The 15,022-nt window shown below is 42.6% G+C and overlaps 1 protein-coding gene across 1 annotated transcript in view; it reads right to left on the bottom strand.

Moving 5' to 3' along the window:
- The window catches only part of GLP1R (glucagon like peptide 1 receptor), a 177,627-nt gene that overhangs the window by 155,874 nt on the left and 6,731 nt on the right, over positions 1 to 15,022 (bottom strand). The window contains exon 2 of the mRNA XM_054972289.1: positions 5,131 to 5,196. Coding sequence (XP_054828264.1) covers positions 5,131 to 5,196 — 66 coding nt within the window. The remainder of the gene's footprint in view (positions 1 to 5,130; positions 5,197 to 15,022) is intronic.

The raw sequence follows: 15,022 nt of genomic DNA, 5'->3' as shown, positions 1-15,022 counted from the left end.
AGTTTGTCACTCCATTGAAGTCTCCAGCAAGAATTATCTGGTCATATGAAAGATCATCTAGATGCTTCCTCAAATCCTCAAAGAAGCTTTCTTTTGCACCGTTAGGTGCATAAACTCCGACTACCAACACTCTCTTTAAGTTCCAGGTACATTCCACTGCTATAAATCTGGCTTCCACATCTTTCATTACAAATTTTGGCTGTAGCTCCTCTTTTATATACAACACCACTCCTCTTTTTTTCTTATTGGAGGCCGCTACAAATTCCTTGCCCAGTTTTCCCAATTTTAAATATTTTACATTCTGCTTTCGAATATGGGTCTCTTGCAAACAAACAATGTCACATTTTTGTTTTAATAGCCAGTGGAAAATGTTTTTCCTCTTATTCGGTGAATTTAGTCCATTTACATTCCAAGATAAAACTTTACACTCCATACTCATAATCTTGTTGGTAAGTCCTTTTCATTGTCCCTTATAAATCGCTCCATCTCTCGCTCAGATCTAATGCGCTTTTTGGCCCCTCCAAATTCAAAGGACAGACCTTCTGGGAGCTCCCATCTGTACCTGATTTTCATGTCCTTCAACATCTGGATTAGCACTTTATATTTTTTCCGATCTAGTAGCACTGATCTGGGTAATTCCTTCATTATAATAATTGTCTTGCCATCAATCTCCAATGGATCTTGAAACTGTTTAGTCACAATCTTCTCTTTCATGTTTCGTGTCGTAAACTGCACAATCACATCTCTTGGTAATTTCCTCTGGGTTGCAATTCTCGAGTTTACGCGATATGCCACATCAAGGATAGCCACGACTTCCTCCTCCTCCTTCCCCAGGTATTCAGCTAACACCTCAGTCATCTGTTCTTGCGCTGTCTTTCCTTCCACTTCCGGCAAGCCGCGAAATCTCAGCTGCTTCTCCATGTGTCTACTTTCCGCAACCGCCATTCTTCCCCTCATCAGTCTCATCTCTGTTTGTTGCGTGTCTGCTAGATTCTCCATCGCGCCTTCTACTGCTTTAACTCTCTGCTGCGTTCCTTGTAATTCATTTTGTATTGTTTCCATACCTTTCTTCACTTCTGACAGCTCCGATTTTACTGTCTGTTTAACCTCTTTAATCAGCTCCAATTTCGTGTCCTTAAGTTCTTTAATCACTTCTAAAAGTTTTTTGTCCAGGTTTTCTATTGCCGATTGCCACTCTTTTTTCGACATCGTGGGGCTTGCTTTAGCTCGCTCCCACGAGTCCGCTCTCTTCCTTAACTCTGTGGCGTAAGATTTAGTGTCTTTTTGTTTCAAATGTCCCGGTCTTCTTACATAAATTAATTTTTAAAGAGTCCAAAATGTCGGGCGTCTTTTCTCTATGGTTTCTCTATGATTTTGTAATCCAAAATGGCCTACTTCCTTTTCCGCTGAAGCCGTGACCCTTCCCCTTTCAAAGATGGCGATTCCCTTCTTCCTGCCCTCCAGCAAGGGCCGCTTCTCTCCAGCAACTCTATTGTTATTACGCACTTCCTGTCTCCCGACTTCCCACAGTAGGTCTCGCGATGGTATCTTTTTCTCACAGCTCCATAACCGCAAGTATTCAAAACAATAGTCCAATTTCTTTAATAACTTCTTTAAACTTAGTCTCTTTTCAAATACAACTCTTGCCGAGTCTTCCCCTCCTTTTCATTAGCCTGTTGCAGTTTGAAAATCTACTTTTATTCCTCTCTGCTTTTATCAATCTGTCCCGTATCAGAAGATAGTGATCTTTACCTTCTCATTCACTTTTCTCGGGTTGTAATCGCTGTTTCGATTTTAACTTCTCCTCTCCACTTCTTCCCCCAATCGAAGCTTGGGTATGTAGGTCTTATGCCAGCCGAATTGGCCCCAGAACTGCCGCAGAGATTGTAGCCGACCTGTCGCAGGGTGGGACCTCAAGGATCGGGAGGGGACCCGTTGCGCAGAGCCCCCCCTCGTCCGAGATCTAACACACCCTAGGGTCTTGAGCGTTCTTTGCCTGCTCTCCGCCTGAGAGCAGTCGGCCGCGGGCTATTTTCCCCCTGCCGGCCGCTTAAAACGGCAGTCCGGTCAGCTCCGCAAATGGAGCTGCTTCAGACCTCCATGAATCCCAAACCGGAAGTCTTAACTATTTTAATGTCAATGTTTTAAATATTAGAATTACTGTGGTTCCCAGAGAACTATATACATTTTAAGATAAGATTTTAAATGCTAAATGTATTTTTCTGTCCTTTACATTTTTATGCTGGATTTAACTATTCTATTGATTGCTAAGGATGTATTGCCAATATCTGACCGCAAATAAATTCATTCATTCATTCATTCATTAAACCCAGCCATCAAAATTTCAACTTCGAGTATAGCAATATATGTTTTAGATAGTGCACATATTATTGTTGGTAAGCTTCCTTTGGTAGCCTTTGGCAAAAGCATAAATTCTTAAAATAGTGAAGATGATGGTAAAACAGAAAGAGGGAACATCTCCCTCACTCCACTCTGAAGCCTTCCTATCCACCACAGATTAGTTAATCATATCCACTTGTTTTCACTAAATATAAGTTCAACAAAGGGTCCCCATTTAAGAGATGTGGCCATCTGACAGCAATGCTGATTCTATGAGTCTCTCTACATGAGACACCTAACAGATGAAGAACATGTGTCAGAAGATGCAATGTTAGCTGGGAAGGGTAGTTTAAAAAGACAGAGCCGGCAGCAGGGCAAAAGTTTCGCTATACACTGGAGCTGTGAAATGCCAGAAGGGAAACTTCACCCCATTATAACCTTTCCAGGTTCAAGTCCAACTTTGAAAGGTAGCTCCAGCCCAATTCCATTCCTTGCTGCACTTTGGTTGTGATCCCACACAGTTTTAGACTGGAGGGGTGAAACTAACAGAGCCTTCAGGGAGGCAAAGAAGAAATTAACAAACTCTCTGAGGAGCAATCTCTACCAGCTCTGTCTTTTAAAACTACATTTCCTGGCTAACATTGCATCTCCTTACACTTGACAAACACACGTCGAGGCATCTCGTGTAGAGAGACTCTTGGACTTAGGCAGATTGTGAGAGGGAGGGCAGGAAAGGATGAGCCAATGCTCAGTTCTCGTGGCCCTTTCTTATGTACCCAGGGTAATGTTAATCACTTTAGGAGCAGGAAGGAATTTTCCTCCAAGCCAGATTGGCCAGGGCTCCTGGAGGTTTTCTGCCTTGCTCTGGGCACTGAGCAGGGGTCACTGGGGGAATGGGAGAGTAGCTGTGAATTTTCTGTACTGTACAGGGGATTGGATTAGATGACCACTGAGATCCCCTTCCAGCCTATGCTTCTATAAGATGGAAGAGTGAACAACTCACTTCTGATACTCAATAAAAAGTAAGTACTTTTTCCTTTGTTCTAAATGTCTCTTTGCTTTGTTTACCAGCTTCTCAACAGAAGCATAAACTTAAAACTAAAGGGGGGGGAACCTTTAATTTTTCACTAAAAGTACTATTTTCAGAGCAGGGATAACAACACTCTATTGTCCAATGGCATTAGAAGCTCCCACTTTCATTATCATTCATTCATTTCAGCCTCACCAACATTACACAGTTATGTCGAAGTTAAACAGAAGACACGAGGCAGTAAGAATCACAGCAATGCTATTAAATATAATCTCTTTCATATAATTTCATGGCTCTTGCATCTCCTAATGGTGAGTGATAGCAAGTGAAGAATATCATTATATTTCAAAAGCTACAGTTCCAGCTGAAGGAAGCTGCTTATTTTGCTTTTAATTAACTATACCCCGGGAACCTCCCTTTAAAGTCATTGTCAAAGTACTCAAGGTTCACTGCCCATTTAGCCGCTGTATTGATTGTTTTTCCTACCACACCCCCAATTCCATTAGCCATCCCTCCCACAGTTACATTTAAGTGAAGTGGTGTTGCAAGTATTTTAAAACCTTGCAACTTTTTTTGAGAACATCTGCAAGGATGCAATGGCACAAAACTTTAAAAGTACTTTAATGAATTACACCCCTTGGCTTGTTTAGGGATCTACCTGCAGCTAGTAAAAACACAGGATGAAGACGACAATTCTGTATGTGACTGACCACTTGCCTTGCTTTGCCTTGTGAGAAGGCAATCTAACTTCATCTCAATGCCTAACTTTTTGAAGCAGTTATATATTACACTGGTAGCAGCTGTTTTATCTGCTAAGGGAGGGCATTTACACAGACCTTGCTGGGAAGGCTGCTGCTTCTCTACAGAGGCACCTCAGTTCACAAAGCTCTCACGATCTTCAGTGCTATAGTTCTAAAATACCAATGTGAAACCAAAATGCAAACAGTCACAGTTACTCATCACCTGCACATTTGGCTAAACAAAGTATCCCAAATGTTTACATGCATGATGGATGCTGCTGGATGCAAGGGGCAACCTACCTCTTATTTTCCAATATTGTATTTAATAAGTGTAACCATGTGTTATGTCATGGCAAAAAAGACTTCAACAAAATTTGGAAAAGGCTTCCTAACAGCCTATATACGCAGAAAACTTCAAACACTGGACATCTCTATATGTCTTACAGATCATATAATTTGATACCCCAAAGATTAGGGTTGCCAGGTCCCCTGACCTCCCTGGTGGGAGATCTGGGGCCTGGCTTCTACCTTGGGTTTTTCCTTTTTGTGCTTCCAGCTTGTACAATGATGTCATTTCCGGGAAGTGATGTCATTGAGTGTGTCGCAGGCACCCTGGGAGCACTCCTGTGCTCCCCAGGTGGCTGAGTCGGGCCCGATTTGGTCCCGATTCGGAGCCACTGCAGTACACGGGAGGCGCATTCCCCCCAATGGTCAGGTAAGTGGAGGCGGGGGGGTGGAGGGCAGGAAGGGCAGGAGCGGGGCATCCCACGCCTCTGATGAGGGACTGGCATCCCTACCAAGAATGCACAGCTTAGATACTTAAATAGCACAGACAACATTCTAGTGTTTTTGCACATGTTTAAAATTTAATGACTGCTGTTGACAATTCTGCAAACATAAATTAAAATGCAATATATTTTCCTTGTTATGACAAGAATATACAGATAGAAAGGTGGTGGAAAGAGATAGTTATCAAAGAGTAACTTCAGGAGAAACAGAGAAGTAATGCTGAAGCCTTACCGAAATGTTACTTCTAATCTGTTCCAGTTTTTCAATTAAGTAATCCAAATGCTGATATTTATGCACCTAACAAAAGAAAAAGAAAGTGTTAATAGGAACACACTGTTGGGCTGAGCACTCCACATCCAACTGCCTGTTCTCTGACATATCAGGCAGTACTGGCATCAGGGAAGTTAGGATCACAACTATCCTAACTATTTCTGAATGTGGTCTTTGCAAACTATTCCCCATCATTTCCTTGTTTTTACTTTCACACCTCAAGCTCCAAGAAGTCAAAAGTTCATTATTTCTTGTTTGTCATCTAATGTAGTTCAGCAAGAGATGAAAACATTTTACTTTCTTTCAAGAAGACATCTCCTTACAGAAGAGTTCCCAAATACTGATAAGTGAAAATAGATTACAATCTGCATCTGCTTTCTAATAATTTAGATCACTGTAGGTTCATCCAAGCAACAAAGGTCAGCAAGAAAATTTCCTGACAGATGAGGGCTCAAACCCAAAATATTGTTTGGCTTTCAACAGAACAATGCCCTCTTCACTACTCTTTGACAAAGCAACATTTTTATTTATTTATTTTATTGCCTGCCTTTCTCGCTCCAAGGTAAATTACACAGTGCAAATGAAATACAATACAATTAACAGGTAGGACATCCACTGAGCAAGTACAATAATGAACACAGGACATTCAGTGAAACAAATACAATAGGGTGTAATAGCAGAAAATTTGAAAATAAGCATGAAGTTGAGGATATGGGTCTTCTAGTATGGGTGCCAACTATTTGTCAGTAGTAGAGATACGAATGACCAGATCTTGTGGGTCTCAAGAACTGGAATCAATTAAAGAGTATAATTTAAAGCTTAAACTTGCAAAAGCTTCACAGGATGACCTAGAATAATTTGCAGACAAGACACACTGCAGTCTAGAACTTCTTGCAGGAGTTATACTAATCACCATCCCATATCTGCCTTTCTTTCATAGTTTCATAATTAGAAATCCAACTATAAGGAGTAGGCTTGCCATTCCCCTGCCGAGGGTAGGGAATCCCCTGCTCCCACTTCCTTGCCCCCGTCCCCACTTACTTGGCCAGCAGGAGTGCGCACCCCCAGGCAGCATGGCACGCCCCCGTGCCCCACTTCAGTGCACTTCCAAGCCTGCGAGGCAGCAATTCAGCCCTTTGCCGAGCACAGGAGTGCTCCTGGGCCGCCCTTTGACCCACGTGATGTTGTCACTTCCTGGAAGTGATGTCACCACACATGCCGGGAGCACATGCATGCTGTGTGCACATGTGAGGAAAAATGCAGCCGCCTCCGAGGGGTGTCAGGCTCCCGCTGGAGACTCAAGGGACCTGGCAACCCTAATAAGGAGTCTTGTTAGCATGGAAAATATCCAGGCATTAAGGAAATAGTCAAGGTTAAACTCCAATTAAGTAGCTTGAGCATGAGATGCATAGAGACTGGGTAAAGGAGGACTAATTCACAATCATCACTAATAGCTTTCCCCTTGACTGCATTTTAAACATGACTGTATTCACTAGAATTTAAGCACACACTTTAATTCTACAAGTTAGCTAGTCTCTAGTGAAAGATGCGTAACAGAGATCATTACAAACTAGTTCTCTTTATGATAGCAGTTTCATGGAATGATGTATAATGTCCTAGTAATTTTTCATCACCACATTGTAACAATCAAAAACTGTATTTGAAATTAAATTTCTAGTCCCTATGGCTATAAATGGATAGCATGTTTGCTACAGAAGTTCCACATTCTGTGCTGTTCTCAGACACCAAGTCCCAGATTCCATGTGTTGTCAGTTATTCTTACTATTCTTTTATATAGCATTAGCATACATTTCTTCCTACCCCAAGCTAGTCTCCAGAGTGACTCTTCTCATTCCCTGGAGTAAGATTTCCAACTTCCAAGTACAGTATACAATGGAAAGAAGATGGAGGGAGGTCTTTGAAAGTTCAAATTAAACAATCAGCTGCCTTACAGCTGAGCATTCTAAGGTTTGCTTATGGCTAGCTGTGTTAACAAGTAATGTCATTTTATCACCATTTTCAGAGCACCATTGGAAGGAAGAGCAATGCAATAATCTCCACAGTATTCTGAAAATTGGTACTGCCATTTAACAGAATAGAATAATCTTCACTGGTTCTATGGCAGCAGCTTCACATCTCCCCTGCCTAACAACTAGCCCTAAGCTATTGGTAGTCTTCATCTAAACAGTGCATAGCTTCGAATACTGCAAAAAGAAGCAAATATACAGCTACAAATAAAGGCAACTTTCCTTGGTGTAGTAGTGCCCCCCCCAAAAAACACACACACACTTCTTTCTTAGTTATTCTAACATGTTTGCTCATAACTGAATCCACACAGCCAGGAACAAAGCAGCCATAAAATGAATAACCATTTAGTAGTACAATTCATGCTGAAAGTTGAAAGTCTTTTCTAAAGGGAAAGACAGAGAATGACCTAACCATGAGTACTGTAAGGAAAACTTACTTATTGCAGTTCCACTTGCACAACTAGTAACACACTTTCAGTACTACTTTAATGAAACAATATGCATATGGAACAATGGAATGTACAACAGATGAAATTGTATCAGAAGAAATACCTTGCACTTCGTCTTTCATACACAGAAAAGATAGGGGGGATACAATTGCTTTTGCTTAGCAATTGTAAACAGTTAGCAAAGAGTAATTTTATTACTTCCATTTGTGCAAGGACTGCCACTCATGTGGAAACCTTTCATGAGATCCATCCCACAGAATGAAAACAGCAGTGTTACCTACATTTGACCCAAATACACTTGCCATTAATACAAGTTTCATTAAGGAAGATTTTCTATTTATGACTATCACAAGGAGTGTGGAGAAACAACCTAAAATCTTGAATGCAGTTTGTAAAAGGTACATATAATGGTTCTGTAAGAATTGGTAAAGTTATGAGATTCCTGTCAACCCCCATTCTTGATATCTTATGCCTACAAGGATATTTTTAAAAGTATGTTTTACTTTTAAGGGTATATGGTGATAGCAGAATATAAGGGTAAATGAAAAAGGTTTGAGACATGAAACATCTTGACAGGGAGAAAAAAAGTCCTATGCTATACATACGCTCCCTAAAATGTCGTGTCGTGTATAAAGCACTGATGTACTCTTCTGAAGCCTAAGCCTTTGTTCATGTACTGCATGCCACCTGAGGAAGTGGGGATTGTGTAACACTGGAATCCTAAAACACAATTATGTTTCCTTGAAAAGAAAACAGTGCGCTGGGTTGCTTGCACCAGAATGGAGCAAGTCATTCCAGTCCAGAAAGCAAATGAGCACAAGTGGATGAAGCGAAAGCAAGCATGAAGGTCGAGGCCCAGCAGCCAATGGGAGCTCTGCCCTGCAACATGAAAAACACACAGACCTTTCAGCAGCTGAAAGAAGGCTTTAAGACTTGCCCTGTAAAGAAGTGAAACAGTGCCTGCAGTCTCAGTGCAATGAAGCAAGAGCCACTGAAAGGGAAAGGCTGACCTCTAAGCCTAGTAGAAGAAAACCCAGTCATGGTGATCAAGGAAGCCCATAAGCAACTGATGGAACTGGACTGTGGAGTTATATAGCCAAAAAGAGGCTTTGTCTATCCAGGAACCTACTACAAGTGATGAGGAGAAAAAGCTGGAAAAACTGCTGCAGGATTGAGAAAAGGGGTAAAAAGAATTTACTGGGAATCAAAACTAGATAAAAGTTCAGCTCATGCTAGAAGTGAGACATTTCAAGGAAGATTAACTGCAGCTATGAAAGAGGAATTTCTTACATAGACTTCTTCCCCATTAGCACCAATATAACAGAATGAGCAGAAACAAAACCTGAAAGTGTGTGGGCCAAAACATCAGTCATCGCTTGGAAATATGGGTAACAGAAGATTTTCTCAAGAAAGCCAGAATGAAGTCATGACTCTACAGCTTGTGTACCCTAGAGGTATGCCCCTACAATGGAAGTAATCCAAAAGTATATAGGTTCATTGTGGAGGCAAAAGAAATTAGGGAAACTATTATATCATTTTTATACTCTACCCTGCTTAAGTGACTAGAATGTACAGAAATGGGATTACCGGTCCCCCAGATCCCCTGCTCCCAGCCTCTGCCCCCACCACCACTCACCTGGCCAGTATAGCGGAGGCAGGGAATGGGCCCAGGAGCTCCAGAGCATTTTCCTTGTTGTGCCAGTAATGACATCTTTCCCGGTGTGAAAAAGAAGGGAAAGTCCTCACGTGGGGCTGACTGATGAAAAACAGCTCCTTAGGGGCTGCTTTTCATCAAATTAGCCCCCCATAGGGACCTTCCCTTCCTTGCCGTGCTGAGAATGTCGTCATTCCCAGCATGACAAGGAAGAGCTCTGGAACAAGGTAAGTCCCTCCTACACACAATCTGTCCCCCTACAACCCCCCCCTCCCATCTTGAGAAAGACTTATGGAAAGACTTGGATCAGCAGTTTGGATCAAAACATGGAACCGGATTGGTAAGAGAACTATCTTTTGAGCAAAAAAAAAGGGGGGGGGGCTTTCCACAATTTGCAGGTGACAGATATATGATTGGCATTTTTGCTTGATCTTTATGGAAATATGCCTAGGCTTTCTTTTGCAAACAGCAGGACTCACATCAGACACAGAATTCTGGCTCCCGGCCCTTGATGGAGCACCGTTAGTGCCAGTTCCGAGGGTTAAGAGCCAGAGGATGATCTTGGATGCCTCCCTGAAAATGGAGTCACAGGTCACAGTGGTTGTCAGGTCCTCTTTCTTCCATCTGTGGCAGACGAGGCAACTTGTCCCTTACCTGTCAACCTGTGACTTAACTACAGTGATCCAAGCAACGGTAATCTCTAGGCTAGCTTACTGTAACTCGCCCTACGCGGGGCTGCCCTTGAGCCTGACCCGGAGATTACAGATGGTACAAAATGCAACGGCACGTGTTATTACAAGAGTGACAAATAAGGCGCATATAACACCGATCTTATGCAAGCTGCATTGTTTGCCAGTGGAGTACCAGATCAGATTCAAGGTTCTGGTATTGACCTATAAGGCCCTGTGAGGACTGGGACCAGCATATCTACGGGACCATCTCTCCCCATATATTCCCTAGAGGACACTCTGATCAGGTGACAAACAGCTGTTGGTGGTCCCTAGCCCCAAGGAGGCCCGCCTAGTCTCAACTAGAGCCAGGGCCTTTTCGGTCCTGGCTCCCACCTGGTAGAACGCTCTGTCTGTTGAAATCAGGGCCCGGCAGGACCTACTATCCTTTCACTGGGCCTGCAAGACAGAGTTATTCCACCAGGCATATGGCTGAGGCTGGGCCTCCACCGGCCTGAAAAAAGGGGTGTATAAAATCTTAACCCTCCCTGTGAAGGCTGTCCACCATCCTGTTTTAAATGTGTATTAATACACTGTTGTTTTATTGTAGATGAATTTTTAATTGAATTTTAATATGTTGTTATCCGCCCTGAGTTCGCTTGCAGGGAGGGCGGAATAGAAATTTGAAATAAATAAATAAATAAATTCAAATCTACCCTCAGGACAAAAAAGAAGCATAATTTATCAAGGCAACTGTACGCCTCAGGGATGGGGATGCATTTGGGATTTAAGTGCCTTGAAAGCTTCCCTATAGTAACTAATGAAAGATGGAGATTTCGGAAGGACTTCAAGAACAGGTTGGCAATTACTACTATTATGAATGGTCTCTGAACTTTTCTTGACCAAATTTAAATTTTACATAACTACATCTCACCCAGTATTTCCTGAATGTCATTGCCTTACGGTCCTACGTTTGCATCCCCCCCCCCTTCATATCTTCTTATATAATGTCTGCTTAAGGCAAACCACTATGTGTATCTGAGAAAGTTCTAATCCACGACAGTTTATGCTGGAATAAAATGTTGTTAGTATTTAAGGTGCCACTAGACTCTTGTCTATTAACAAGGCTACCTATGGAATTTTCACAAAGCAGTTGTGGCTATGTCAATTGTGTTGGTAGGGGTGTGCATTAGGGATTTTAATAAAAAAAACCATTTGAAAGTTTCTGCAAGAACTATTGAAAAAGTTCCACAGTGGAAAGAAAAATAGTGAGCAAGCTTTGGTTTGTTTGTTTGTTTAAAAAATATGAATTTTCGCAGTGGTGTTAATTTGTGATGATTTGGATGGAAATTGCCAAGGAGATAATAGTTCTTACTCAAAAGTGAAAATGGTGGGGAAATAACTTGACAATGTGTGCCTAGCTACTGACTAACCATCTTATGCTGCAAATTTCTTGTTTATCTATTCATTTAATCTCTTTTCCAGGAGGAGCTTCAATTGGCCTGGAGACGACCCTTCTCTTTCTGGGAAGGAAGCACTGTTGTAGGATGTCTCTCCAAGTTCTGCAAATAAGTCTATTGTGGCAGCCAGGGCCTCTGACAGAAGGCTGTTAATGTTCCTTAATGGCAGTAGATGTTTCCTTAGTGGGCACTAATAGGAGACAGTTATGTTCTTGAATGAGAGAAGGTGACCCCCTCCAGGCTGAGGTGAAACATGTGTATGTGTGAGCTTCTGTGAGAGAGTGAGTGAAAGAGAAAGGGGGGCAGAGGGACTGAGAGGAAGAAAGCCATACATTGGCTGAAAGTGAAACACTCTGGAGTATACAGTCTTGATCCTGGAAATCTACTGTGTAGTTGTGTTCTGCTAATATGCAAGGGAGCCTCTTTTCTTCCACCTCTACTCTATGTGTATAGACATGACAGCAATTATTACGAAGACACAAGTTTCTAGTTAGTTCTCTTCCAAAGAGAATCAAACCCAAGAAGTGTTGCCCTGAGAACTTCTCACCACTCAGGGAAGTAGGGAGCATGCACCAATATTTATGACAAGATCTAGTTAAGCCTCAAACTATTCCTCTGCACCATCAGCCTCATCTAACTTGGATGGGTGTCATTTACATCTTCCAGCCTTTGAGGTGCCATTCGCTGCTATTCCTCTTCCTTTCAATACATCTCAAGTTCTATTGCACCCCACCATTTTGTCTACATCAACTAAGCTTTCCCATCTGGTTGAAAATTATTTCCTGTTTTCCTGAAGGGTGTCTATCCACAGCTAAAGTGATATTCAATCATTTACAAGAGAGATTTTTTTTCAACATAACTTTTTGCATAGCATACTTCTTTAAAGGCACTGCAATTATGATCAGTTTACATTACGTCCAAAAATAGAACACTTTTAAAATGAATGCTTAAGCCATGAGGCTCTAAACAGAAAATTCACATTTTTGTATACTGAGATACTCCTAAGTCAGCCATACTGAAGTGTAAGAGGGGTGGGGAACTCCTGGAGTCAGGGGGGCTAATAGCATACTACACTATCTCTCTTGTTCACCAGCAGGTGCATAATGAACATTTTCTTAATTTGAATAATGATTAAATTGAAATCTGTCAAGCCTTCTTGCTCTTTGAAATGTCAATTTACCCCAACACAAACAATTTTAGAAGCCATGCATCACTGTAAGGTAGAGATAGAATATTTCAGAAATTTTGAAGATATGGAGGACAAAGCTTTTCTTTGAGGAAAAAACAAAACATTGGTGAAATTGCAATATATGCAATATTTAACTGTTCTATCAAACCTAAATTTATTTTGCTGTTTTCACATGAAATGCATCATTTATAACAGAACATGCAAAATTTTACTAATTGGCATATTTATGGAATTTAAAAGAATAAATGCTTTATTTTTCTACAAGCAAAACTGCAAATATTAATACTTGAGCGAAAGAAAAAGATGCAAACTGCTGCAACCTACGTACCATAGCATATATAGCTTAATTTTCCCTGAGAGATGCCCCTGGCCCTGTTCTTACCAGGGCTGGTGTTTGCGGGGCTCACAGGCAATGGGAAGGAAGAGCAGAAGTAGCTCCTTCCCCTGCCGGCCCCGGTTCCGTTGTGCACGGCTCCAAGCTGAGCAGCACGGTTGCGTTCCCACCCAGCCAGCCAATCTGGCTGGGTGTTTGAATGGGGGGCCATTCCCACCCAGCCAGCCAATCTATTGGCTGGCTGGGTGTTTGAATGGGGGACCGAGGGAAGAAGTTTTCCCTCAGGTCCTCCCCCATTCTATTTATGCCAGGACCAGAACGAGAGCCCTCCAGTCGGCTCCGGAACTGCGAACCCCTCCCACCCTCCGCTCTTGTTCCAGGTTTTCTGGTTTCAACAGCTTCATGTTCCATTTAAGTCAGGATTGGTTTACTATATTAGACTAGGGATAGATGTCATTGTTAATGTCAGGCATACTGTTAAAACCTTTGTTAAAGAATGAGACTCCTTGAAAAAGTCTCTCTGTTAAGGTATTAAATAGTCACAACTTGGGGTTGGTGGTTTGGAGTGTTGGGCACCGATCCCTTGGGGGGAAACAGGGCCTGCAGGCTCTGTTTCCCCATAGATGGGGATCCCCATAAGGGATCTTGGACCAGGCATGGCAGCGACAGGCCCAGCTCGGGGGGCTGCCAGGGCATGCCTGCTTCCAGGAGACGGGGGACCCACACAGAGGCTACCGCCCAGTGTGGACCCCTCAACCGTCATTCCGCGGGGTCCTCCCTTCAGCAGGCAGGCTGAAGGGGTGAGAGGGTCATTGGCTGGCAGACGGATCACCCGATGCTGGGATCCGTGCCCTACGCAGCCAATGCTTCTTTTCTCCTCTGTAACCAATAAGGTTGTGGCCTATTTTTCATCCAACAAAGTTGTGTGCGTATTTCTTCTGCTCTGGACCCCTTGCCTTTAAGCTTGCTCCGCAAAGGGGAAAATAAGCTGAAATTAGAAATTTTGCAGTAAACAAAAGAAAATGTACTTGGACAAGCAGCTTTAGTCACAACCAATAGGACTATCAGCCTATTAAATTAAATTTTATAACAATAAATTCATTAATAATTTATTATCAAATATATTATAGCATATTAATTGATGCCAAGATTATTCACATTTAAAGAACACATCACTATAAATTAGGGTTACCAGGACCCCTGACATCAGCATGTTGCCAAGGGATGCTCGGTCAGGACACACTGATATGTGGGCAAAAATCTTGGTTTAACCAGAGTGTTGCTACCCAGAGCATCCCCAGTTTCCCCCAGCAACACACTGACATCACTTTGGGCACAAAAGGAGTGATTCAGCATGTTGGGATGCTGATGCCCACCAGGCAGCTGAGCAACAATGAGAAGAACCCACTGGTGGCAAAGGATCTCCCACCCCAATAAGCCTGTTGAATAATAAGCCTGTTGAAAATTTTGGGTATGTCTACAGTATTATATTATTATATTTATTATATTTATATCCTGCCCTCCCTGCAAGCGGGCTCAGGGTGGGTTACAACAGAAGTTAAAATATACAAGATAAAACCACAATAAATTAACAGCTTTCTAATAAAACACTTGCTCACCATATAAAAACCAAAAAACATCTGACGGAGGTGGAGGTGCAGCTTAACCATGTGTCGTCGCTCATATATAGGGGGTAGATGGTCAATACCCCCTACAGACATAGAGGAGACCGGGAGAGAGGCTCATTTGGTGGAAACCCTGATGGCCTCAACCATACGCCTGGCGGAACTTCTCTGTCTTACAGGCCCGCCTGAGGGAGACAAGATCTTGGCTGGCCCGGGTGTCCTCAGACAGAGTTCCACCATGTCGGGGCCAGAACCAAAAAGGCCCTGGCCCTGGTTGAGGCCAATCAAGCCTCCCTGGGGCCAGGGACCACCAGTAGGTGCTTACCGGCTGATCTCAACACCCTCCGGGGAGTATATAGGAAGAGACGGGCCCTCAGGTATGCTGGTCCCAGTCTGTTTAGGGCTTTATAGGTTAATACCAAAACCTTGAACCTGATCCAGAACTTC

The sequence above is a fragment of the Eublepharis macularius genome, chromosome 1 (genome assembly GCF_028583425.1).
Source record: "Eublepharis macularius isolate TG4126 chromosome 1, MPM_Emac_v1.0, whole genome shotgun sequence".
Lineage (NCBI taxonomy): Eukaryota > Metazoa > Chordata > Lepidosauria > Squamata > Eublepharidae > Eublepharis > Eublepharis macularius.
The sequence above is the reverse complement of the archived record's forward strand: the minus strand, read 5'-3'. Positions and strand labels throughout refer to the sequence as shown.